We start from the raw sequence: 27861 nt of genomic DNA on the forward strand, positions 1-27861 counted from the left end.
AAAGGCAAGCTAGTAGCCTCAAAGTTGAGCCTCCTTACAGTTGGGTCCCTAGTAAAATCCCTGGAAAGGTTTAACATGGTATAATAAAGCAACATGAGAAAGCAACCAATAGCCATCATACAACGCAGAGCACTCTCTGAAGTCATTTTCTAATCCTGATATCTTTGTTACTGGTGACATATAAAAATAGTAAAAATAGTATGGTATATTTCTTGTGCCTTCACTGTTACAAATCTTACCTTTTACCTTGCTCTGAGATACTGGCTTTGACAAACATTTCAACAGTACCAAGGGATGTCTTTTAATAGGGTGTTCAATGACCTATCTGTAAATGGAAGAGAATGATTGCAGCCTTTGACCAAGGATGGCTTGACGGCTGATTAAATTACAAGTGACTAAAGATCTTTCCAAGGAAATTATACCCTTGAGAGCACACCCATATCAAAGTCCAACACATTTATCAAAGCTTACAACCACTATCTCTCACTTAGTTCCAAACTTGGAAAATTCATAAATAATTTTCATTCTGTCCGAAGAATCTTTGAATTAAGAGAATTTGGAAATGCTTTCTGAGTCTGGCTTATTTCACTTAGTGTGATATTCTCTGGGTCCATCCATTTATCATCAAATGCTATAATTTTATTCTTCTTATGAATTTTTTTTTGTCTGATACTACTTATCCCAAGAACAATGCACCAAGTTCTTTTACCATACCAATTTACTTAACTATTATCTAATAATGGTTTTACTCAAGGTTATTCATGAAGGGGAAATAATTCCCAGAGGGAGGGATGAACTACAGACTTGCTGTTAACTTTTTACTTTTCAATAATAAATTTTAGAAAAAAAGCAGGCACTTTGATCCATGGCCTATCAACCAACAGGCAGTCATGAAATATTTGTTGAATAAATAAATGCCTAGAATACCAACAATGCCTGGCTGTAACAATCCCATTGATATCCCTCTGAAATGCTAGTGGAACTTGATAAAGATAGTAGTCACTGATTAAAAACACTACTTGGAAATATATACACTATAATAATTTGAGAAAATTTTTAAAGAATTTAGTTTCAAATACATTTGAACAATGGTATTAATATTTTATGTATGTATAATATTCCAAATGTTATCTTCTTTTGTGTGTGATTTAAAAAATTAATGTATTTTAATTAAAATAACTTTTATTGTGTTTTCTTATTGCAAAAACAATACATATTACTCACATATTTTAGCATGATTTTATTTATCCAGGAGATGAACATTTCTCCAGAGAAATGCATCTCTTGGTTTATAATAAAAATCAATGAGGAAAAAAGTGCTCAAAAAAAGTCCACTGTGCTTTTACATAGTTACTATCCTTTTACAGATATCCACATTCTGAAAACTTAAGGAACACTATGGACATTAGACTTAAAAGTTCAAACCATCTAGGCCTCTACCAAAAAGCTGACAACACAAATTATATTACATTCTGATTAAATACATGCAAATGCTGATATAAAAATGCTTTGTATGGATAAATAAATAACTAAATAAAACATTAATAATCAGAAAACAGTATATTTATATGCAGAAAGAAATCTGCATCAGAAGAACAAATCAATACAGTACAGCATGCTACAAGCAGCCAGATGAAAACCATCTGCTACAGAGCAGAGTAAGGAGCCTTCTGAAGGCAGCTTTGTGCATATAAAATAAGCTCCCAGTTGCCAGATGCTGAGCTGCCTCCAGCCCAGCTCTTCACATAGTCAGTAACAGTCTCCTGCACCATCCACAGTATAAAAGAACCATTTAGGAAAAGCTGAATCTCATTATTTTTCTTGCTACCCAGACTTTTGCCCAGTAAGTGAGCATTTGAGTGAAAAAAAAAGTAATAATTAAAGCCCAAACTCTATTCTTAAAATTAAAAAAAAATAGATTTTGTTTGTAAGATATAATGTCCTGTGAGGATTTCACATTCTTTTTCCATGAGAGCAGCAACATATTAAAGTCACATTCACAGAGACATATTTGCACATTTGACAATCACTGATCTGGGTATGGTGATCTGGTTTCTCTGGAAGGTAAGCAAGTGACAAATGCACTGAAGTCTTGGTTCTTCTCTTCTCCCGTGGTGTGACATGGGAGACCAGTTGATCAAGATAGTGGACTGGATCAGAGACAGACATCAATAGACTGCTTTCTTGAAAAGACAGTCACAGCTTTCTTAGAGACCAGGTCACCATGACAGATCCCATCAAAGGATAGGTCTGTCTTTACCTGTTTCAAAGCCAAAAAAAAAAAAAAAAAAAAAAAAAATCCCAATAGAGTTAATGCCCAAGAGCTGTTTTCATTCCTTCATGGGGTTATAAATGAAATGGCACTCTCTTTTTCCAGCCCTCATTCCAGTCACCCAGGAGAACTACCTCAGTTCTCTTCAGCTATGAGAGGCACATGCATCAGGTAGAATACAGCTGTATAAAAGAGAACTTAAAGACGAGTAACCTTTGGGGAAGTCTTCTAGTCAGACTCACCCCTGAAGGGCCTAAAATGAGAAAAACTTTTCTAAATGAAAAGGGTGCTATTGACACTGACTTCTATCACTTTAGAAGAGACATTCTAGGTACTGAATTTCTCAGATACCTTCCATTTACCTGGTGATGTTGTCTCACTTCCAATAATATATCAAGAGGTGGCTGTTAGCATATGTATATTGTACTCTAGCCAGCTGGCTTGAGGTGGATGCCAAGACCAGTTCTTATTACACAGAAAAGGCTTCCTGGAGCTCATCCCTCTCACTCAGAAACCAAATTTGAAGAAGTACATGTGCACCTTGGGCAAACAGACAGCTAGGGTTGCAGTCACAGGTAGGATGCTAAATGCCTAAACAGAATGATATCCACAAACCTGGACCAAACCCAACAAAGAGTTGATGAAAACTAATTGGTTCCGGCTGTTAAATGTTTTGAGGCACAGTATAACTGATATTCCCATTAGGCATGGGGAAAGAAATGTGGTGACTTTTGCCAGGACTCATTTTGGTAGCCATGAATTTGCAGTCCCCACTTAACCTCCATTTCTAGCCTCAGGGGAGCTGACATCCCAAGTTTTTCAGAAGATCCAGTCCCTTGGAGAGGTCTGGCCTCAGCCTCCACACCATCAGGAGTGCAATGTGAAGGACGTCACAGAGGCAGGTTTATGCTCAGTCGGCACAGTATTCACTTCCTAGGAGTCAAAGAGGAAGAGAAGCGAAGCCATTATACCACAACCAAAAGATGAATGAAGAAAAACAGAACAGAATTCAGCCCCAGCCCTTCCATTGTGTCCCCTACCCTTCAGCCCCCATCCCCTCCACACACATACATGCAAGGACACACTGGTGTGCTTGCACACACACCTGCACTCTGAGGAGTCAGACAAACTCTAATGGCATAGGCAAGGGCTTCTTTCCCTGAGAAGCTGACCTTGTAACCATGTTGGGCCAGGTGCTCCTTGCAGACCTGGACCATAAGCTACATACCTAAGATATGAAGCAGAAGTGGTCAGGATTCCTGTGGCAAAAAAGAGAGTATGCAGCCTACTTCAGCCAAAGACCATGCCAAAAAAGTGACATTGCAGTCAGAGGCTACTTGGCTTCTGAGGAGGTTCCCTACCATTGTAGTTACTCCAGGCCATTCTGAAGTCAGTGATCAGAGCAGATCAACTTTTTCCCCTAAGTTTGGATTCAATGTTTTACCTTGTGAGGAGTTCTTCCCCTTAGAACAATGTTTCTCAAATGTTAAATGTGCCTGGTGATCCTGTAAAAATGAAGGTCTGATTCGGGGGCCTGAGACTCTGCATTTCTAATGAGCTTGTGGCCCTTCTTAGAGTAATAAGGAATAAGGCATGAGAATAGCAAAAACAATTTCAGCTCTAGTTCCTGTTTCAGAAGTTGTTAAATAACCATTTTTTACCATTGGCTGTTAATCTCTTTAAAAATAGGTGGGGTATATTTTAAAAGCAACAGACACTAAATTGTAAAAGATCTCAAGTTTTTTTTGTTTTTTTTTTTTTTAATAAGTAATATGAGCTACATGTTGTTAGTAGGAGTCACAGCACCATAGGGTCGAGAGTAATTTTCCCTTAATTCTTGCATAGGTACCAACAGGTGTACATGACTACCCAAGTTTATGCGCTTCCCATGTCTTTCCCATCGTCCCTAAAAGGTAGTGAAAGAGAGTCTTGTCTATAGTCGCACTGAGAACCTACGTTGGTCTGCCCAAGTCTTCTCAGCATACAATGAAGTTTTAGAAGGTGTGGGTGGGGACATAGCCCAAAACACAAAACAAAAAATCCAGAAGCCTTTTGATAGGTTCAAGTTACTCAACAATTTTATTTACCCATTCCACACACACACACACACACACACACACACACACACACAAGCACATTTCCAATACAGTTATATACACCTTTAGTGGATCTAAGTAAAAACTCATGTCATCATGTCACCAGATTAAATCAGAATGGTGCTAGAGATTAATGCTCCTATGTTCAATAGAAGCTGTGCCTGGGAAGTCCACAGTAGAACTCTGTTCCTGGGTTTCCCAGCCCAGCCCACTTCCATTCAAACCCATGGGGCTCAGCCCCACTCCTAGTCCCCTCCAAAGAGGGTGGCATTCAGTTCTTTGCTTTTGCCATAGAAAACCATCACTGTATTACAATGAGTTGATTTTGTTACTTCAACAACAATAAAAATGTATACAAGCAATTCAGATACAAAAATAGTATGTAAATGTTGGCCACAGATACCCAGTGAAAGACTTATGGGAAAGAATACTTTTGCCCATTTAAAATCAGTTTCTGAATGCAAATTTCCTTTGCATTTATTATATTAGGAATAAAAGCCAAATGCATGGCAGATTGAAAACAATAACACTCTTCAATAGAATGCTACATTCCTTAATAGGATAAGCTGAGGACAGAAGATTCAGGAATAGATAGTGAAAGAAAAGTCTTACTCTGAAGCAGGGGACTGGACAAGATGACTTCAAGTAGAAATCACAACTTCAGATTCTGACTAGGCATTCCCTTATCTGAGTTCACAAAACACCATACAACCATCATCTTTATAAACACTGTGAGAATTTGACCACTATTACATAAGAAATGTCTTTGAAAAATTATAGCACACAGAACTTCCCCATAAAGAAAATGTACAGTGTTTAGTTCCTTTCTCTGCAGGACATGTGCCACAGATAGACAATTATAATAACTTACCATACTGAAAAACAGTACAATGAGAAAACCGAGAAGACTGTCAGCCTGCAGACCCTATCAGAGCCCACAGTCAGTCGGCACAGACCCCTTTAGAAATAGTCTTAGGGACACCAAGAGTCTAAACAAAATTCCTGGACACACTTCTGATGTCTATGTCATCTTTAGGGAAAGGCAAGGATCTACCATGACAATGTGACTATATATTTTTAAAATAAAACATTTTAAAACACACACAAAAAGTCAAAATACATATAAGAAAAGCTGGGTACGTCTATCAAACCTCTTGACAACAGATACAGTGGTTTCTGGGCTTGGCTAGGATAGTGGAATGTGCATGAGATTTCATCACCCAGGACGTGTTTCCCTTTGTCCACTGGCCACCCCAAGCACCAATGCGAACTCTAGAATTCAGATCTCCTGCTCCCAGAAAACCCCAAAGATGGATTTATTTGCAAACAGGTATATATCATGTTTCTTCAAATACCAGTGCATCTGAAGATCAAATGTGGATTGTAAGGTCTATCAGATCTTCACAAGAAACACTCAACCATTCCATCCAGGAGTACAAATACATCTTATCCTCTACTCCAATTTTTTGGGAAACAAAAATAAAACCCAGACACAATGACATAGGGCAATTCCCTAGCACACTGCATATAAAAGATTTTTTAAAGATTTAAAATCTTAAGATTAAAAAGACTTTTAAAAGGTTTTCTTATTTGAAAAAGATTTTTTATTCTACTTTCCAATTCGATGTAAAACCAGCCCATTACCAAAACAAAAAGGACACTATTGATAATAAATAAGAACTAAATTCCAATTTGGAAATTAGGAAGTAGGAACAGAAGAGAAGTGGGTTCTCTGAATCTGCAACAAAATCCTTTCAAAAATCTGTTACAGACATCCTCATTCAGCTTGGAACTAACAAAAACAAAATATGGTTTTCATTTCCCGGTTTTATACCAGTAGATCAAATGTCAAAGTCTCACCTATTTCCCCCATGGCAACAATTAAAACCTCAGCAAAGGGTTCCCTGGAGTCCATCCTTTCTTTGTAGAACTTGTGATATAGACATAAGCAGAGTAACAGGTATCTACTACCAATATACATTTCAAGTAACAAGGGGAAGAAGAATAGAAAAAAAAGATGGGAAGTAGAACTTCCCTAAAATCCCGAAGAGCTCTATTCAATTCTATATTCTCTTGACTTCTTTTGTGAACATCTCTGAAGGGATCAGAAATCAAAGGATGTTGAAACTGGTGCTGTTTTCAAATTCTAACTTCCCCTGTCCTATGTGAGGATAAGGTCACCTCCATTACTCCTCTGGGAATAGCAAACTAACACAGGGGAAGATTAGAAGTATTATCAGCAGAAGGAGTGCCAAAACGAACATCCAGTGACCTGTCTCTAATGACAGTGTTTATAACAGGCTAACACAATGCTAGTCAGTCAGAGAAGGCCCCTGTACCTAAGAGGAGGTGCCATCTAAATCTCTCATCTTTGGATCAAAGTTCTCCCTCTTCTCATTTATTATCTCTAAATTACTGTCACCTCACAGCAGGAGAATAGATCGAATAACCATTTGGGCTAGAGTTGCCATCATCCCAACCAAATTAGAAAAGGCAACCCTGTAAAAGAGCCACACATACCTCCCAGGCTTTCCTTCTCACACTGGGGAGACGGAGCCTTTCTATCCCCTAACATTTTTGGTCTCACAGCCATTGGAAAAGGGAACAGTCACAAGCAATCTGTAGTCCACAGCACATCAGCACTTCTAGATTCAGTGTGTGGCTCTTTTGTGAATGTTCATTTGCTGTAAATTACATGCCCTGTCTCTTAAAGTAACCTTCTTGAGGACAAGGACCTTTCTTTTTCTATTTCTGTTCTTTCTTCCCCCATCCAGCTCCAAGCCCCACAAAGACACTACTACAGACCTTGTGCAACAGCTTGACAGGAAGAGCAGGTAATTTTATGTCTTAGACACAATTTTGAGAAGACGCTAGGCCAGCAGCCTTTGGAAAGCAGCTGTGGTATTCTATTTGGAATGTAAAAGTGAAGGGCTCAAGGTGGAGACAACCTTCCTCATCTTACAGACTGTACCTCAGGACCTCTCTCCAGGGTGCTTGGAAACCCAGCTTTTATTCAAGGTCATTTAGAGGTTTGTTCCACATCACTGCACAACGTGAAGGGTGAAAGGTGAAACTAGAACCCACAGTAAGTCTCTAAAGCACAGCAGCCTGACTGAGAGGCCTGCTTCACTTACTTCGGTGATCGGCTCCAATACTGAACTCCAAAGAACTGACTTTTAGAATTAAGAGGAATTCAGAATGCCAAGGTTGATCCTTTGTCCAAGAAACTACTATCTAGTATGTTTCCACTTACTTCATAAGGTGGAACACCCTGGGTATGAATCAGAATCATCAGGGAAGCTATTTAAACACACACGTGTCCAGACTTCAACTCCAGTTTCTGAGTCAGCATTCAGCCTGACTCAGATGGACCCAGGCCTGTGTATGTCTCCAAAGCTATAAAGGAGACCCCAAGGAAGATTCCTGGGTGAGAACCATGATGAAAGGTTTTCTATTACAAAACAAAAACCCTTGGGAAATAGTTAACTTGTTCCCACCGCTAACTCTAAAATGTAAATGGATAGGCAGGGGATCGCCTATCTTAAAAATCCCACGAGAACTCTAGATTTGTCTCTCAGAAAAATGTACATATATACATTCATCTATTTTGTATACAAAATTGAGATAGAAGGAAAACAATTATATGCTATCAAGGGGCTTCTTTAAACAATTCCTTTCAAACCCTACAAAGAAAATGAGATGACAAAAATGAATAGATAAATTAGAATAGTCAAGAAAGAGCTAGACTGCAAGAAATTCTCAAAATGTCAAGGTAATTTCTCCTTATGAACAAAAGAATGCCCCAAGAAGAGAGATTAAGTTCATCATCAAGCTTTTCCACACTTGGAAAAAAATTTCTCCTGCTAAAATAATAATAATAATAATAATAATAACTTTAGGGGTATGCTGGAAATCACTGGAAAATAATAAGCAGCTTTGGTGAACTGGAGTGAGCTCTTCTCTGCCTTTTGTTTTGAGTGATTCAGACATCAGTGGTGACTCCAGAATCTAACTCCATCCTTCTAAAAAGCCCCAGAGGTCACTGGCTGTGGCAGGAAAGTTGCTGTGATTGGCAAAGAACCTGAAAGCCACAGGAAAAAAGATCTGGCTGAACTGAGAGGCCCACAAGGATTAGAGACCACCCTGTTCTCCTGAACCCCACTCCACAGCCAGCAAAGGACTACCCCTGGCTCTTCTAGGTAAAAATACAAACCAAGATGTGTCCCACATCCCCAGGGCCAGGTTCCCCCAGGGCATCAAAAACATAGGATTGTTTCTCGTGAAAAGAGATAAGAACTCTCACCCTATGTCCACTTGCAAGCTCCAGAGCATTCTGTGGATGTTCTGTAACCTGGGCTGGCCCTTTCAGGACCTGGCTAGAGAGGAAGGAGAAGGGAAAGGAGAGACTCCTCCAGTCCAGATCCACTTAGACCCACTAGAAAACACCACTGGGGCCTGGACTTCTCCCACACCAACTGCCCCTTCCCTCTTTGACAGACACTACAATGTCATGCATTATACTAGACAATCCAGAGGGGAGATGAAAATGAGAGATAGTTAAGTAAGGACTGTGAGTTAAATACACATTAAAGAGACAAGGTGAAGGAAAACTGGGCTTTCCTGGTTCCCTTCACTCACCACCATCCCCACTTCACCAATGCTAGGATATGAGTGAGGTTAGACACCAGAGAACAAAGAACCAAGTTATGAGGCATGCTTAGCCCCCAGGGAGAATGTGTCCTTTTTCTCCTTCTCCAGACCATCCCATCCTAAAAGACCCAACTTGCCATCCTGCCCCTGGATGAGGAGCTGTTTCCAACTGGAGAACGACTAGAGTTGGCCTGTACATGTGTGACCTCATATTCTGGGTTAAGAATAATGGTGAGGTGTTGAGGGAAGGGGTGGCGGTGGAAGTTAAATGACTCCTTGGAGATTAGTGACAAGGGCAGGAGGCCAGGGCTAAAGGGAAACACACGGTTACACCACCGGAATGCTGACTTGGGTCTTCGGCTGGTCGGCCCCTTCTTGCATGTCCAAGGCACGGAGAGGGCTGAGGGGCTTGAGGGGCCGGCTCCCAACACTGTAATTTCTCGGACGCCTTATTGTATTCGAACTGGACAGAGGCGTAAAGCTGTTCCTTCTCATCCTTACAGGGGTTTGGTTCTTGGGGAGGTTGTTCTGATTGGAAATGGAGGGACACCACACAAATGAAAGCCACGCCAGAAGCTCACTCACAAAGGTTAAATAACGCTCGAAACCACAGCAGCTTCCTTCCTCCTGTTCCTCTGGCCTCACACAGGATGTGGCCTGGTCTCCTGGCCCCAGGGGAATCAAAGGGTCACAGCGGAGGAAAGCTCCCTGATCATCAGATCCCAGAACCAGAAAGGGGTCCACCAAAAAAAGGGGTTTACTTAAGGCCACACAAATCACAGGGGCAGAGCAGGAACCCACCTCAACCTGCTGACCCCACCTTCCAGCTCCTCTGAACCCTGCTCTTTAAAGGGAGCCTTCCTGGGGCGGGGAGTCTGGATTTCACTTCAGCCAAGCACTTCCCATATTTAACTGAATTTCTAGGAGCCAACTTTCAAGGTTAAGATTCATGAAAGAGGTACCGATTTAAAAATTCATAGTTCCCATATGGTTGCCTTTTAGAAGCAGACTATGGAGGCCATGAATTCTGGATCAGCTTTTCTTTTGTACATAAAAGAAACCCCAATCTCTTTATGTCAAAGGTTCAAGGATTCAGGGAGGTGGGAACCTGGCAGGTTTGTCCACGGGAAAATACTTACAGCCGGTTTCTCACGGTGAGTGTTCACAGCCTCCACTCCGAGTGTAATCGTTTCCACTTTGCACCCTGAGAAACAAGGGAAAGAAAGGCCCTCAGGAGAAAGCTCAAAGGAGAATTCCTCAGTTTCCACACAGGAAAACAAACTCTCCAACACACACACTTATACATACATGCCCTTAAAAATGCAAAATGTTAATGCTATGTCCCTGACATATGGACGTGATGCATTCAAATTTCTGGACAATCTTCAGAGAAAACCCAAACATCTGACCTTCTTCAATCCCCACCTCTTGCCAGTCCCTGAGCTCATAGTTACCATAGGCCACAGGAGTGAGTTTGAGGATGATATGGAGAGGACACCTCAAGTATGGTAGCTCATCTGAAAGCAGAAAGATTGGATGAGGGAAGTGTCTTACATCATGGAGTAATTGTGACTTTTTTCTGAACTCATTAGTCTTCAACCCTGACCACCACCTAGAGTTGTACAGCTCCTTCCCTAAGCCCCACACAGTGATCAGGACTAAGAAGCCACCCAGTTCTTCTGAGTGGTAAGGAAGGAAATAAGGCCATCTCAGCTTCTTCCATGCAGGCAAAACAGGAGTAAGTGCCATGCCCAAAGCCCCATGGGAAGGAAGACTATGGTCCATTTGGATACCCAAAGGCCAATCTGCAGACTTCTGGTGGCTCAAAGGGATTGAGAAGGGAAGGATCAGAAAAGGAAACAGCACTTCCTTACTATTCTTACCTGGAAAGAGCTGCCCACCCCCAACTCAAAGGATGAAGATACTTCTAAGATACCACCTTCCTAGTAGCCAGAGTGACAAGCTGGGACTATTCAGTCACTTTCCTGATACTGCCAGGAGTGTTAGCAGGACACTGGCCCCTTAGCAGTTAGAATCAAGCAGCACCAGCAGCAGCCACCTTCCACCGGGGCTTTTGTAATAGTGGAGTGAATTCAGCCACAGTTGACCCAGTGGCTGCTGGGAGCCCCACACCACTGCCTGAAGAATGTACTCTAGTTTGAGTGGAAGAGGGGGAGGCCCAGTTGCCAGGAATCCTGGTGCCACTATGAGCCAGGCTCTCTCCCCATAGATGTGTCCCCAGCCTTTCCCTCAAATAGCACCTGCGCCCTTATCCAAGAAGTAGGCCAGGAGGCATCGCATGACAGCCTGGTGGGAGATGACAAGGACATTGCCCTGACGTTCCAGCTCCATGATGACAGGCTCCAGCCGCTGTACCAGGTCCTGGTATGACTGTGGGGGCAAGTGGAGCAGGCTGGTAAGAGGCCAGGTGCAAGCTGGCAGCCAGGCCAGCGGCTGAATCCCAGAGTCAAGAGGCCACTTCTTGCCCAGGCTGGCTCTCCTCCTGGAGGCTCAGTGACTCCATGTTGCTTACTAAATGCCACTGCCCACCTCCACCCCTGCCCGAATCTTAAGAATACTTCTTGGATCTTTAAATAGCAATATTGAGACCAAGAAAATCACAGGTTACGAAAAGTTTGAATTCAACTTGCATGTGTGTGTTTTGTTGTTGTAGTTCCCATGACTAATAGGCAGAGTGTAAGGCAATGAGAGTCTTCTAGAAGTTTCCTGGACCTCTGCCATTCTGGTTTATTTATTTTCGCCTTGAACGTTCTAGAGTATGAAGCCACTTAGAAAAAGAAACAGTCTAATACACTAAAGATGACAGAGAAGTAATTCATGCCCCATATATTTACTTGGTGACTAGACCCACTTGGGTAGTGGTGAGATTGAGGGAGCAGAATGGAAAAAAAAAAAAAAGGAGTAAAAAAGATCAGATTGATTCCATAGTATTCTCGACTCAACGGACATCTTTGACTCTTTTCTCTAGAGATCTTAACAAATTAATGAGGCATTGGACTGCCTGAGCTGAATTAAACACAGGATGGCTCAAAGGTTAGAAGGTAAATGATGGCTAGGCTGCCTTTGTACATTCCCTACGATCACATCAATCCATTCTCCAAATTAAAGCTATCCCCCCACCAGCAAAGGGCTGGGTCGTTACTCCACATGAGAAGTCTCACCTCCCCGCCAGGATAGCGATACAGATACTTGTCTTGATCTCGAAGAGCAAACTCCTCTGGGTACTGCTTCTCGATCTCTTCGTATGTCATCTCCTCACACACGCCCTGCAAGAAGCCACACTGGCTGAGGAGGTGGACTGGCCCACATTGTCCTATCCCACAGAAAGAAGACGCCACTGAAGAACACCGATTGCTTACTATGTGTCAGGCCCTATGCTGGGTCCTTTCATGGACTGCAGCTGACTGTAACCAGGGTGTCACGGGCACCATGGATGGGAGCCACAGCAGAGAGAAAGCTGTCACTTTCTCCTACTTCTGTGGGGAATGTAAAGGTCAAGAAGAGTCAACAGATTAAAAGGAACAGGAAGCAGGGAAAGAGGGACACTGATGAGATTGAAGAACTTGAAGGAGGAATAAATTAGTAGAGAGGAGGGAAGGAAAAATTAATGTTTACTTCTGTGTTCAGGGTTAGAAAAAGCCAAGAAAAATCTGGGGAAGGACTTTCCGAGAATAGCTGATCAAATGATCAAAGTAGAAATTAAAAATAAAAACTGGGTTATTAGCTACTTCTTTTTCCCAGGAGGAAATCACACAAGAGAACAAAACAAGTCCTATTAGCCCCTGTCTCCCCAGGTACCAGAATGGTTGGGTCAAACATTGGTTTGGGTCCCATCGTTGGCACTGATCTTTAAGTAGGCAGGAAGCCCTGAGGGGTGTTCCACATTTCCTCCCCCAATCCCCCCCAAATGGCTACAGATTCAGCTTACTCAAAGTTTTTACTTGGTGGTTCTAGTTTCTAGACAAAACTGCCCAAATCATGACTCCTGAGAATTTCCACCAGAATGAGAGACTCCACTCACAGCATCAATCTCATTCAGAATCTTCCACTGCTCATAGGTCACTCCAAGAGACTCAGCAGTCTGGATAGTCCTCTTCAACTGGCTTGTCCACACTTTAAGGTCTTTTATTTCCTGCTCCTCTAGAAACTTCTTTAGAGCCTGGGAAAACTGGGGTTTAAAAATAAAAATAAAAAAAAGAAAACATACACATACTCAATATACTCACCCACATACACACACACATTCATACAAAGCACACACGCACTGCTAACTCAGCCTATAAAGGGGCAATTTGTTGAACCATGATCAAAATGTAAACCCAAGAGGAAATGAACCTGAACAGGAGCACCCTGTACTGTGCTAAGTATACAAGTCATGCCCAATAGTTATTCAATGGCTGAATGATCACAGTGGAGATAGTTCCAAATTAACCATACTTTAACATGAAGCTGGAGCCATGAGCAAGAAAACATCTTGAGCATTTGCCTGACCATCTGAAACCACAGCCTAAGCCCAAATGGGATTTAATACAGGGATAAAATAGATGACCTCCACCATGCCCTTCTAATTCTAAGCCTAGGAAATCTAGCTAGCTAGCTAATGACTCACCTGCTTTCCCCGCACAGAGAGGCCAGAGTCACCCCCAATCCTTCCTAAGAGATTGTACTCGCTCTCTCCATGCCGGCAAAGGTAAATGGTGCGAGGCTGGACATGAATATTCATGAGGTAGTAGACAATCTTGCTCTGGATATAGTCCTGGACTTTGTTGACTAAAAAACGCTGGCCCACATTTATCACTTTGATGAAAGAAAGATCCCTGGGACAGGGAAGGAAAACAAAACTTCTAGGGTAAAACAATCTGAGAATAAGTAAGGTTGGGGAGGGGAACAGGGCAGGGTGGTACACACCTGAACTGTGCCATACAATGGGTAAGGCAAACAGAACTCAGGCTTCCCATAAGGCACTAGACCAGGTGACCTAAAGAGTTTGTTAAGCCTCAAAGTTGTTGAGAAGCACAGTCCCCCTCTGGGGTGGTAAGAATATGGTGCCACCAAAAATGAGAGGAGGGGAGGAGAGCAGAATCACAGGCAGAGAAACCTACCCACGCCTTCCATCTACCTAATTAAGCCTCTCTCAGAGCCAGTGCTGAAAATGGCCTGCTTTGTGGCCATCATAAGATTTTTCTCAATATAAAAGTAATAGGGCTTATTTTAAAAATTAAGAAAAAAATAGAGTGATGTGGGGCATGGCAGTGCTTATCTATAATCCCAGGGACTCAGGAGGCTGAGGCAAGAGGATCCCATGTTCAAGGTCAGCCTCAGCAACTTAGTGAAGCCCCAAGCAACTAAATAAGACTCTGTCTCAAAATAAAAAAATAGAAAGGACCAAGGATGTAGCTCAGTGGTAGAGTGTCCCCGGGTTCAAACCCAAAAATGATAGAAATCACCCAATATCCTACGACCAGAGATAAAATCTATAAATATGTACACTTGTTCAAAACATTAAACAGACCACTGCAGCAATTTAATGGTGTCCCAGGCACACTGGTCTCATCATTTGCTTGGCTGCAAGGCTGTATCCTTATTTGAATAGAGCCCGTTAACTGCCCTGAATGCACACTCTTTCACAAGGAAACATTCCCCCAGGTTTCCATGTGTACACTATTTTTCTTCAACATGAACTTGACATTTCGCTATGGCTCCCATACTTTACATTTGGTGAATTCATCTATATTCTTTATCACCTCACCAATAGACATTGCTATAGTAATGATGGTTAGTATCAGTCAGATATTTCTAAATCAGGAACGTTCTGAGGGCTTTACATGCATTTTATATGTGCGAAATATAATGTGTACAATATTATATATGTGTTATATTACATGTGATATTAGCATATGTATTAACATACATATTACATATTTCACATTACATAATTCATATAATAAACATTTAAAATTGATAAAAAATGATGACACATGTCCCAGGATGTCCTGTAACACCCCAGTTCAGAACTACTGATATGGAGTTGTTCTTAAGTGGGTTTGTCTCCCAGGGGACATTTCACAATGTCTTTATACATTTTTGGTTGTCACAGCTCGAAGATGTTACTGGCATCTAGTCAGCAGAGGCCCAGGAAGTAGCTAAATATCTTACAATGGATAGGACAGACCCCACAACAAAAAATTATCCCATTCACAATGTCAGTAATGCCGAGATGCAAAAAATTTTGCTCTAGAGAATAGAGAGGAAAAATTAATGATAAAAAAAATGTCAGTGTTTAAAATGCAACTCACATAAAAGCCACAATCTACACCTTGTTTCTTAGGAATAATATAACATTTACAAGTCTAGGAGGAAGTTAGGGGGCAGAGGGAGAAAGGCTCTTTTCCTAATGAGACCCCTTCTTCAGGGCCTTCTAACCATGGCCTTAAAACCTCACTTGTCATAGTTGTCTGGGTCAAGGGGTTGGTAGGTGACTTTGTAGCACTCAATCCTCTTCAGGAAGTCCTCCATCACATTCTCCCTATTCCTTTCAGGGTAGTCAGGGCTTGACACCTTTACCTCCTGAAATCAAAGGAATAGTAAGGGTCTTGTCAGAGGTCTGCCCTTAACAGCCCTCCTACAAATAGCCACTGTTAAGAAAAGAAAAAGAGGTCCATAAAAGTAGCCTTTCACTGGAGTGGTGGCACTCTCCATTCACTGAGCATTCCCTCCCTAGTCCTGTGACCCTGGCAACCAAGAAGGGAAAGACAACTGGGGAGTCATGTGCCTGCCCTTGGCTGAAGGACAGAGGCAGTCACGCAGCTGACACTGCTCCTGGGCCCAATCCCTTATGTACTTTCCTGGGAAAACAGAATGGACTCCAATTTTTTCCCACTGCCACTCAGAAGAGGCCCAGTGTGGCCCAGTGCCTGACTTGGGACCCAGTGCCTCTCCCTCAGATGACCCCAGTTCTGACATTGCTGGGAGAGCATGTCAGATGATGACTTGGCACAGCACGACACAACCCATTGGATAAGGACTGTCTTGTGCTGTGACCCCACAGGGCACAGGGCACGAGGAGCTAGGTGTATAGAATGCTGACCAGAATATTAGATAATTTCGGGGCAGATGACATTCCTGTAAGGTAGCCCTAACAGATAATGAAAAGTCTGATCCAGGATAATATCTAGGTCTCAGAACCTAGATAATAACAGAACACAAGCCAGGACTTGCACAGTCTAAGACTAGGTCTCTTTTCAGCAGCTAATTCTTATTTTATTTCACAAAGCCTATTTTTTCTCCCTAAGGAACAATATGGAAATACAAAATGGCACTTCTCTCTGAGAGAGAAAAGAGATCATTCTGTGACATTTAACACTTCTATTTCTCTCTATCACTACCCTTCCTCATACATACACACATATATACACAAGCCACAAAGGTGAGAAAGAGGTGAAACATAGGGGTGTCACCCACCAGGATATTGGCAGCGATGACATCAGGATCATCACAAACAGATTCCACAAAGAATACCTGGCCATGGAGAGAAGGCAGTTATAAACAAGCCAAAAATACCAAGCTGTTAATTAAGAGCACATGCTCCTACCCCACCCAGCCACCACATCTTCCAGGATTTTCTTCATGAAAATCCTTCAAGGCCTCCTCATTTTAAAATAGCTCTTACCACATCCCCTGGGACTCAAACATACAGGCTAAAGGTCTGAGAAAGGACCTGAAAGAAAACACTCAAGGATCGGGGGTATACCCCAAGAGAAGAGAATCAGATATCCAATCCCATCCTCACCAGAGTCAAACAGATCCACACACCATCCTAATGCCCCGCCTCTACTCATCCCTTTAATCTACCATGGAGTCAGATCCTACCTTGAAGGAATTCTCCTCGGCAAAGTTCAAAATCATTTTTCTCCTCTCCCGGGTAGTATTGGTGGCATCAAATACCTGGGCAGAAAACACATGAGGTAAATGAATGGAGACAGAGAAATGGAGCCCCACACCAAGGCAGACCCAAGGTGGGACTGAGAGCTCAGCTGCCGACAGGGTGGAAACCACAGAGCTCACCGCAATCTGCCCGTTCTCCTCAGTCAGATAGGTCTTAACGTCTTCCAGGGCCACCATGGCACAATGTCTGCCATGAGAGCAAAGAAAATCAGCAAGAAGAGCTAAGCTCAAACACAGTGGAGGACACATACAGTGGGATTGCTGCAGGAATCTCATCTCCTCCCACTTAGTTTCCCTCTGGTCAAATTGTTTCCTTAATTTGATCTTTTTCCTCCACTTAAGTTGTTTTTTTTTTCTTTTTGGTGGGGGGTACTGGGGATTGAATCAAGGGGTGCTTTACCACTGGGCTAAGTTCCCAGCCCTTTTTTAAATGTTGAGCCAGGGTCTTGCTAAGTTGCTTAGGGCCCAGGGCTTTGCTAAATTGATGAAGCTGGCTTTCAATTTGCCATCCTCCTGCCTGGGTCTCGAATCCCAGGTATGACAGGCATGTGACACCATGCCTGGCTCCTTTTAAATTTTTATATCATCTTATACCTTCCTTTGTGCCCCAACACATGTATCTTCTCTTGCTAGGCAAGCCTACAACCATCTCCCTGAGACCTGTTTTTCTACCCAACAAGCCCAAGGTGATCTGCCTATCAAATAACTTCCACTTAAAATACCCACAAGATACTTTTTGAGAAAAAACAAGCCCCATTACATTCAGTCTCATGATGGCCGCAAGAGTTGACCTGGGAGTCAGTTCTTTAAAAAAAGACTCACTTGCGGATCTTCATGGCCTCTTTGTTGTCATGCCGAAAGAAGTCGTAGGACTTATAGGACTTGACTGCTTGACGTCGATAAACCCCAAGATTGAACACTGCAGAAGAGACCCAAATCCTTCAGCAGCAAATCAGTATCATCGCCCCACCAAAGAGGACATTGGCCTAATGTCAGAGTAGCCAAGGAGTTGAAAATAAAAAGTACCATGGTATTTGGAGACAATATGATATTAAGAGTCAAAACAGTTGGGTTCAGGTCCTGATTTAGGAGATCTTGGGACAAGTCTTAAGCTGTCTGAATTTCAGCTTTCTGTGTTTTTCTATTTCACAAAGATACTTCTAGGGTTAGATAACATAATGCATGTGCAAGGATTTCACAAAAGGAAAGTCCTATTCTCACTGAATTCTTAATAAACCTCTCAAAGGCTTTCTCTCAAAACTGGGCCAATTCATCCAGGCCAGGAGGAGACAAGTCCAGGGAAAGAGAATCCAATAAATGAGAAAGCAACCACTATTTCTCCCAGAAGCACCTAATAACCTTAATGCCTTAAGAGAGCCTAAGTCTCCCAGAAGTGAGTGGGGCCCAGGAACTAATCATTCACTTCCCAAGGAATGACTTGCACCTACCTTTGGTAGGCACCCCAATCCAGTTGAGGTAGCGTGTAAGCTTTTTAGACACATAGGTTTTACCCCGGGCTGGCAAACCAATCATAACAATAAGAGTCGGGGAGTTGGTCATGTAGGAGGCCCATGCTAGAAGGAAATGAGAAAAACATAAAACATAAGGTTTATGCACTGGTCTAGAAAAATTCAGTCATACTCTTTGTTTGTTTGTTTGTTTGTTTTGGTAATAGGGATTGAACCCAGGAGTGTTTTTTATCACAGAGCTATATCCCCGGTTCTTTTTTATTTTGAGATAGGTCTTGCTAAGTTGATCAGAGTCTCACTAAATTGCTGAGGCTGGCCTCAAACTTGTGACCTTTCTGCCTCAATCTCCAGAGTGGGTGGGATTACAGGTATGTGCCACCATGCCCAGCTCATAATCTTATTTAATCATCCTAAACTTGTGGAGCAAAGGTCCAGCAGGAGTGGGAAGGCAAAGTAAGAATGTATTGAGCAGATCCTCCTGAAATAAAGTTAAAGGTCACACAGATTTCCAGAAAGTACCCAAACCAAGGAATGTCTTTCCCATATTCCTAAGGTTTTCATAGAAATATCTAAAGTGGAGAGTAACCACAGCACCCTTCTTAACATGAGACTGCCTAGCAACATAAAAATGATAGAGCTGTGATTTTATCAATGCCCAACTGGCAGGCTTTTAGGACAGAGTTTCTATCTTGAGGATCCCATCCATTCCCTCAAAGCCACAGGCAAAACATTACCCTGCCAACTGCTCGCCTGCCTGTTTTGTCCTCCTTAAACTGAAATTTCTAAGTGAGATCTGGTAGGAAAAGCCTACTTGATATAAGTTTGAAGAGATCTCTGGAAGCTTCATGCTAGAGCCAATTCACTAGGGCATCTGGGTCAGCTTGACTCAGATGCAAGACAATTGAAAAGCAGGAACAATCCTTTCTTAGTAAATTAACTTATTTCATGAATGAACTTATGTTCACTTACAGAGAAAAGTCTCACTATATAGGTGGGGCATTTTAAATGCTCAGAGGTCAGGTGACTTGCCTAAGGACACATAATGAGTCAAGGGTAGAACTGGCACTGGAATCCAGATCCTGTGCTCTCTCTTCAGCTTTTCTCCATAAAAAGAGGCCCATCCTTAGCTTGCTCACAGGTCATACTCTTCCCCGCCCATCCTGCCACAGAGGAGAGCTGGGAGGAACCTGTACTGCTGCAGCCCCTTTCCTGGGGCCAAGACCCAATCTGAGGTCTTGGGGAGGGGGAGGCCTCAAGCTCTTCCAGCTCAGATGGGAAAAGACTCTGAACCAACGGTGGCAGGAAATGGAAATTTCTGCTTCCCAGCACGACTTTCCAGAAGGGTCTCTGCAAATTGTGGCTGCTTCTTTGCAAGAACAAGATGATCCTGTCAGGCTAAGAAACTATTCAGTAAAATAGGGGTACTTGCTCAGGAATTGCATCTTTCACCTTTGGAGAAAGAACTGGTAAAAGATTTCAACTGAGAAGTAGGTAGAAGGACCCAGCAAAAGAAATGACCATGGACTCTGCACCCACAGGTTGGGTTTTTAGCCCTTTCTCTTCTGGGTGTGTCGAAATTCCTGACTCTAGGCAGGAGTATCCCTCCAGGTAGGTAATGGAGCAGCTAAGGCGATTTTCATCTCTGTCCAAACAGGGAGCCCAAAGGTAAGCAAACAGCTGACCCCTAACAAGCATATGTACTCTGCCTGGCATTAGCTACCTCAGGTTCAAGTAGTCAAATCCCCTGGGTCTTCACTTTCTCCAGCTGAGTGCACACTCTTCTCAATCCCCCCTGACTTGGTTCATTAGCTGCGTTTCCAGAATTGCTTCGTCCACACCTTCCAGCCCATTAGGCTCTTCCCCCAAAGGTCCTGTTAGCCTCCCCAAAGCTTAAAATGGTCTGATACTTACCAGCGACTCAGAAGGCAACCAGGGAGCCAGCTGCTCATTGTTTATCAGGCTGGACAGAAAATACTAAGAACAAAAGAACACAGTCCCCCAGGGACTCTACACCCTGCCCTCAGCACCTCCCCTTCTGCCTTGGCTCAGAACACACTCACACACCTACTATAACCTGGACTTCTCCCTTCCAGACTAAAATATAAAACCACACTTCCTAGCTCAGACTGCCACATTGGCAGGAGGAGAAACATTCTGTTCTGTATGTTAAAAAAACAAAATCACCCCACACAACTTTAAATTTGAATGGAAGTTACTTCACATTGCAGGGACACTGTAATGCCATCTCTTGACAGACAGTGGAAACCTGTCTCATTCCTGAAATTCTCATCTGTCTCCATTATACAGTTTAACTTGGTTTTTTAATTGTAAACTCATTTTCTCTTCCTAAGCATGCTTAGAAAAGATGAAGGTTATCTTGATGACTTCCCTCATATACAAAGAAAAACTCAAGCCCAGAGAAGTTGAAGCATTGCCCACAGTTCCACAATACAGAGTCAAGGTCAAGGCTCTAGACCAGACTCAAGGTCTCACAACTTCCCATTTAGTCCCAGCTCCTGGGCCTCCTGTCAGTACTTAACCCAACATGGTAACCATAACTATTCTCTTCATCCTAACCTAGAAGAATGATCTGGAGAGCAAGGGTTCCTATCCTTTCCATGGTCAAGGTCTTCTTCCAGCATTCACTCTAAATGGGTCCATAAAGCTTGCTTCATTAGTAATATCTAATTTTTATTCATCAGAAGTAAAAAAAGAAACAAAAACCTGATTATGTCCTGTAATTTTACTGATGGGCACAAAAAAAGCCAAGTTACATGCAGCCAAATAATAAGGAAACTGATATTTTAGTCAACCAGTGCAGCTATAGATGATCGTATCCAACTTCCATTAAGTATCTTGAAATACTGGAAGCAGCTTACAAAACTGAATTTCCTTGGAGAGCAAATTAGTAACACTTATCAATAATAGCTACAATGTGACTGCCATTTCTCCTATTATTTTAGCAGGAAAAGTTTCTGACACAAATGCACAAAGGTATAAGGATGCCCACTGCAGCATTCTTTGTGATAGTAGAAAAGTTGAAGATAATTTACATACCCTACAATGGTGAATGAGGCGAATCTGGACTTAACAACATGGAAAAGATTCTGCAATATAGTAATTTTTATTTATTAAAAGGAAATGGCAGCAGAACAGAATATATACAGTATGAACCTATTTTAATAGGATGTGCCAGAATAAGATGTCTACAAGAATCAAGCTTAGCAGGGATGGGAGCGATTCTAAAAGACTTTTACTTTTCACTTTCTTTCTGTGTTGTCTGGATTATTCATGAACATGGACTGCTTTTTTACTTAGGGAAAGGTTCATATATGAATTTGTCTGCTCCAGATCTACTCAAGATATCAAAAACCTAAAAGAATCAACAACAACAAATGTAGATTCCCCTATTCCTGTTTTCAGAAAACCCTAAAATTGCGGGGAGGGGCATAGGAAAGCAGCCATTAAACATTTTAAAAGGATCTCAACCAGCAGTCCCTTTGAATCGCCATTCCTGGAGCAGCCGAAGTCCCAATAATGCTCCTTTGGAGGTTCTGGCTCCCTGAAGTCATTCTTCAGCCCCAATTTCAGTCCTCAAGACCAGTCACTTCCCAGACTCAAGTTCAGCCAGCACAAGTGTAATTAACAGCAAGGGGACAACAGTGGAGATAGTGATAAAGCAACTGCTGGTACGAATGCTAAGCAGCCAGGGAACCTGAAGCAAGGTACATTCTGCATCTGAATTTACCAACATGGAAAGATGTCCATAATATAGTAAGTTTGTTAAAAAGGATGTGGATGGGCTGGGGATGTGGCTCAAGCGGTAGCGCACTCGCCTGGCATGCGTGCGGCCCGGGTTCGATCCTCAGCACCACATACAAAGATGTTGTGTCCGCTGAGAACTAAAAAAAATAAAAAAAATATTTAAAAAAAAAAAAGGATGTGGTGGCAGAACAGAATACTTATGATATGAACTTACTTTCATTAATAGAATACACCAGAATAAGATGTCTAAAAGAATCAAACTTACATATGTCTCCGTACATAGCAAAGGAAAAGGAAAAAAAAAACAAAAAACTAATGCACAGTCTCATAACGGTGTATTCTACTCTCTTGATTGTGAGTGCCACAGTCTCACAGTCCAACTGAGAGGTAAAGAACATGGTATACAACATGAATGACCATGGCTTTAGGACAACCCAGAGACCTCTACTTGGGGAGAAAAAGCAGTTTGGAGAAGAAAATGGAGCTTGAAAAGAGAAATTAAGAACCCAGAACAGGAATGAGAACCTAAAAATCATAAAAGAAATCTGGGATTACTGCTTCCTTAATTAAAAGCCCTTAAAGCAGAAAAATTGCAGAAAAGGTAGGAAAGCCTGCTCCTGTGAAGAATCAGGCAAAGCCAGGAATGACACTGGGTGTTCTATGTAGGCAAAAATACCCATGATTTCCGGGCACAGTGGTCCATGCCTGTAATCCCAGCAGCTCGGGAGGCTGAGGCAGGAGGATGAAGAGTTCAGGCCAGCCTCAACAATTTAGGAAGGCCTTAAGCAACTCAGTAAGACTTCATCTCTAAATAAAATACAAAAAAGAGCTGAGGATGTTAAGGGGTGGGGATATAACTCAGTGCTCCTGAGTTCAATCCCTGGTACTGGAAAAGAAAGGAAGGAAGGAAGGAAGGAAGGGAGGGAGGGAGGGAGGGAGGAAGAAAGGAAGACCCACAGTAATTAGCTCCGAATTCAGCTCTCTACTCCCATCCTAGCTCTCTAATGAGGAGTGAACCCAGAGGTGCTTTACACTGAGCTACATCTCTAGCCCTTTTTATTTTGACCAGGGTCTCACTAAATTGCTAAGGCTGGGATTATAGGCATGCAAAACCACAACTGGTTTCCACTCTCCTTTGAATCAAACATCACAGTAACACGAGTGTACTCCCTTTAAGAAGTATATACTAAACCAGGCATGGTGGTGCATGCTTGTAATCCCAGCTGCTCGGGAGGCTGAGGCAGGAAGATTGCAAGTTCAAAACTAGCTTCAGCAACTTAGCAAGGCCCTAAGCAACTTTGCAAGACCCTGTCTCTAATAAAATACAAAAAGAGGGTGGAGATGTGGCTCAGTGGTTAAGTGCCCCTGGGTTCAACCTCTGGTACAAGAAAAAGAAAAAGTGCATCCTAGATCACCAAATCTGAATTACAATATTGTCAAACAAGATAAGAAAGCATTCTTTCTGAAAAAAATAATTCTTCACAGGGCTGTTTTTAAATGGTGAGCCCCCAGCTCACCATTTGAATATAATTTTATTTATACACAATGTTTCAAAAGAATAAATCCAGGGGCTGGGCTGTAGCTCACTGGCAGAATGCTTGACTAGCACCTGTGAGGCACTGGGTTCCATCCTTAGCACCACACAAAAATAAACAAATGAAATTAAGGCATTCTGTCCATGCAAAACTACAAATTTTTTTTTAAAGAGTAAGTCCAAGAGGATGATAGTTACCTGTGAAAAATAATACATTAGCTATGTCCAAAATTCTTCTATATTTGTGCTTTCCTAAATTTGCTCATTTAATCCTCACATCACTCTTCGGGAGGATATTATTGATATTCCCATTTTGAAAAGGAGTAAACTGAGGCATGGAAAGAGAAAGCAACTTATTCAAGGACACACAGCTAAGAAAGAATAAAACCAGTGTTCAAACTCAGGCAGTATGACATTGACACTAGAGGTTACACTTAAGAACCATGCTATATTAGTTATCTCTCCTGGGGCATTTTGCCCTTGGCACATGGCTTCCTGCCCTGGCAGAGAAAGGAGACCCTAATCACAGAGGTGTGCCAACCTCAGTATCACATCCAAACCAGCTGCTTCTGTCCAGCAGGCCTCACAGGTGACTGGGGAAGAGACAGTATCATTTTAATCATGAAACTGACAAGGGCTTGACATCAAAGTCAAGGCTCTAGGGAAAGCTTTGAACAAGAGACAAGTCCCTGGTCTCCTGCTGGTCGGCTGTTTCCACCTGCTGACATATATAACCACTGAACTGAGAAAAACTGACTGATAGGGTTCCAAAGGAAAGGTGCAATCTGGAAGCAGAGAATAGAGTTAGCATTCCTTGAGGTTTCCAGAAACATCTTGTGACTTAAAGTTCCAGACTTCTGAGCAGCTATGCAGTCTATAAAATGCTAAGGAATATAGATGACAAGGGACAGGAAGTGGTACTTCATCCCCCTGCAGCCCCTCCTGCTATCTCTATCTAAAAGACTGACATGGAAATGCTCCTGTGTAATAGTTTGCAAAGTACAATAGTTAAACCTGGAAGAAGGTAAAGTGCCCAAGACACCATGAGAAATCATTTGTCAGGGCTCATTTCCCAGAGGCCTGTAGGAGTGACACAAGGTAACACTGGCTCCTACCTGCAGTTTCTATAGTGAGCAGCACCTGCTTGGAACTTAGCCCAACAGATGAAAGGAAACTGAGATGGTAGCAGCCCCAAGTAATTCCTACAACTTACCACTCTTATTCACTGTTTGTACAATGCTTGCTCCAACTTCCAGCATTAAGCAAGTGTACAGATGTTCAAAAAGAAAGAAGAAACCACTGGGCCACACCAGCAATCTAGCTGGAAGGTCAGAGTCTACTTGTTTCAGACAGGAAATTGCTCTCTGAAAATTTTGTTTTAAATTTCCAGCATCAAAGAATTATTTCTCACTCCCACTAAACAGCAGAGTCTAATATTACAACTATATTCCCAAGAACTATATTTTTTAGAACTCACAACATTTCTTATCTGTCATTCGAAGATTAGCAGTCTTGGGTTCATATCTGTTCTTGTTCTGTACTGGGGAAGATGAAGAATTCTCAGACATGGTAGCTCTTCAGGAGGCACCTGAAAGGGAGAAAAAGAATGCAAAGGAAGGGAAGGAAGAACATGTCCCTCAAAACACTCAGTGCAGTGGAGCAGTGTGGAATAAGTAAAAGAACACTAGGCCAAGAACCAAGTCTATTCCTGTTTCTCCCAGTTAACAGTTACCTGTCACAAATATCTTCCATCCTCTGTTTCCTGTTCTATAAGAGATAAACTGGAGCTTTGTATTTATTTGCTGAGTGAGGAGCTTACATTTACATACCTTATTTCCTGAAATGCTTCCCAAAAAACCCTCTAATAAGGCAGATTTTATTACCACTATTGCTTCTTTCCATTTTATAGATTGAAAAAATGAGGTAAAAATCAAATTAAGTGGCTTGTGCAAGCTTCCTCCTGGCCTCAGATTCTAGTTTTAACACTAGGGAGAAAAGTAGTGGGAATCGGGAGTAGATGGGAATGAGAATAGATCAAACTCATTATCAAGAAAGTAATTCCACTCCAAAGGTAAGACTCTGACTTGGGGGGTGAGGGGAAGGGATGAGCATGAGGGAAAATCTCAAACACGTTCCCTGAAGGAAAACATGTAACTGGACCCTGAGACAGCCATAGCATATCCCAAGTTCTCCTCTGGTGTTCTTCTCAAGCCTTGCTCGGTACTGTCTCCCTATTTATCTCCTGGGACTCAATGTAAAGATGAAACCTGACGTGCAAAGGTGGTAAATGACTTCCCCAAGGTTACCTGCAAAATAAAATTTAAATCCTGATATGAACTAGGGTGGGAGAGCCCAAACCCAGAAACTAAGGGGGCTCGTGATACATGGGGTCCTATGCCCTTGCTCTATTCCTTCACTGAAGGCAAAAATCCTCAACCCAACAGCAGCTGGGGCCGCTCGGGATCCTTATAGATCTGCACTCCAGACGTGCCCTGCGGCCGGCACTTCCCGAAAGGGCGAGGCATCTCTACCCAGCACCGCATCCCGGCGCACTGCAGACCCCTCATCCCGCCCGCTTAGACACTTGCAGGTGTTGCGTAGCTGTCGCTCACCCTACGATCTCTTCTAAGATCCCCTCCCGGCTGCGACACTGGCGCTTCCCTAGTAACGTTGCAGACCCGAGCTGACAGACTGTGGCTAGGGGCCCGGCACCCCAGTCTCCGACAAATCACGTGGCTCGGCCTGGCTCCGCCCACTCGCGCGTCAACGCTCACCTGGAGAGAATCATCAGCCAATCGAGAATTTGCAGGACCTAGTGGGCGGGGCTCCAGGCGGAATCCCGGTCCCTGGCTCCAGAAGGAAGATGGATCTGTGAAGGAGAAAGACCGCAGCTTCTAAGTCTCCCAGCACTGCGGAGGTTGGTTGCGTCGTTGCTTGGTAACTAATAAGGCTGGGGGCGGGGCTAATTAAAAGACTTTTTTTCATATTATCGCGAGAGCGGAGTACTAAGGAGACGTCTTGAGAGGGTGTGACTTTATGGTGGAAACGTTGAGAATATTAACGCTTTCATTCCTGAGTCCTCGTTAAGATCCATGAATTGGGACGTAAGCTTTAAAAGGTGCTTCGCTAGCTGCCACAGGTACTTGAGCTGATTACACGTAGTGTTTGTATGACCTTCCCACCCATAGGTCAGACACTAAAGTCAACTGCGCTCTTAATCAATAGCTCACCCTCCTTTTCTCCCCACCCTATATCATCTGCGATGGTAAGTAATCTTGAAGAACAAAGGAGAAAACTGCACTAGCAAAAAACTGGAGAGGGAAGTTGGGGATATAGCTCAGAGATAGAGCGCTTGCCTAGCATGCTCAAAGCCCTGGGTGCCATCCCCAGAACTGCAGAAAAAGGAAACTGAGTCGTGAAAGATATGAAAAGACGCAAAGATTTCGTGAAATTTATTCACAGATGGAAGCTTTTAATGGAGTTTGCACATTCCAAGTGAACTACACTTTTCATAGTTTCCCCAGCGGGCCTTTTGATGTTTGATTCTACCTATAAATCCCCTCTAAAAAGGGTCGGACTTTTGCTGTGGATCCAGAATGGAAAAAGAACAATGATTTCTTGAAAAATGGATACATTCAGGTACTTATTTATTTCTCCTTTGCAGAGAATTTTTCATCATTCAAAACAGTTCAAATATGTAGTTACAGACTCTTTGAGGTGTTCTACAACTCTCAGCGTGTTATTGTTGCCCTACAAACTGTCTTTATCCATCCAGAGAGTAGTTATTGAACACTTTATATTTTCAAGGCACAGTCTTAGGTTCCAGGCACACAAGGTTGAAAATGGCCATATAACTAGCATTAACCACGTTGCTATGAAATTCAGCGGTTATGTTTCTTATGCCTTTTCTTCTCTCTGGACTACAGTAAGTACTTATACTGAAGGCAGGAATGAAGTCTTCATATTTGTACACCCAGGAATTGAACTGGAATTCGGATGACAAGCCTTAGTCTTCTGCATTCCTCCTTATACTGCCACTACCTGAATGAGGCAATCGCCCTAGGCTCAGATGCTGACCTCATACTGCGCTTACTGAGGTGGCAAATAGAC

General features: G+C 42.6%; 1 protein-coding gene across 9 annotated transcripts; it reads right to left on the reverse strand.

The window, feature by feature from the left end:
* Positions 1-1225: 1225 nt before the first annotated feature.
* Positions 1226-26657, reverse strand: Pfkfb2 (6-phosphofructo-2-kinase/fructose-2,6-biphosphatase 2). 9 transcript variants are annotated; one of them, XM_071600118.1, is made up of 17 exons: positions 26526-26657; positions 25229-25339; positions 18432-18557; positions 17806-17902; positions 17104-17170; positions 16909-16983; positions 16501-16557; positions 15482-15606; positions 13649-13856; positions 13061-13207; positions 12201-12305; positions 11280-11409; positions 10473-10535; positions 10158-10222; positions 9367-9546; positions 8672-8740; positions 1226-3205 (listed from the first exon to the last, which is right to left on the reverse strand). In XM_071600118.1, exons 2-17 carry the CDS (start codon positions 25317-25319, stop codon positions 3140-3142), a joined length of 1671 nt encoding a protein of 556 aa, XP_071456219.1. In that variant the 5' UTR covers positions 25320-25339; positions 26526-26657; the 3' UTR covers positions 1226-3139. The 9 variants fall into 9 exon arrangements, with proteins under 9 accessions (XP_071456219.1, XP_071456218.1, XP_071456220.1 ...); XM_071600117.1 differs by lacking the exon at positions 26526-26657 and adding an exon at positions 26364-26466; XM_071600119.1 differs by lacking the exon at positions 26526-26657 and adding an exon at positions 26364-26466 and having other exon boundaries at positions 1226-8449.
* Between the last annotated feature and the right edge of the window lie 1204 nt (positions 26658-27861).

Source organism: Marmota flaviventris, chromosome 12 (genome assembly GCF_047511675.1).
Source record: "Marmota flaviventris isolate mMarFla1 chromosome 12, mMarFla1.hap1, whole genome shotgun sequence".
Taxonomy (NCBI): domain Eukaryota; kingdom Metazoa; phylum Chordata; class Mammalia; order Rodentia; family Sciuridae; genus Marmota; species Marmota flaviventris.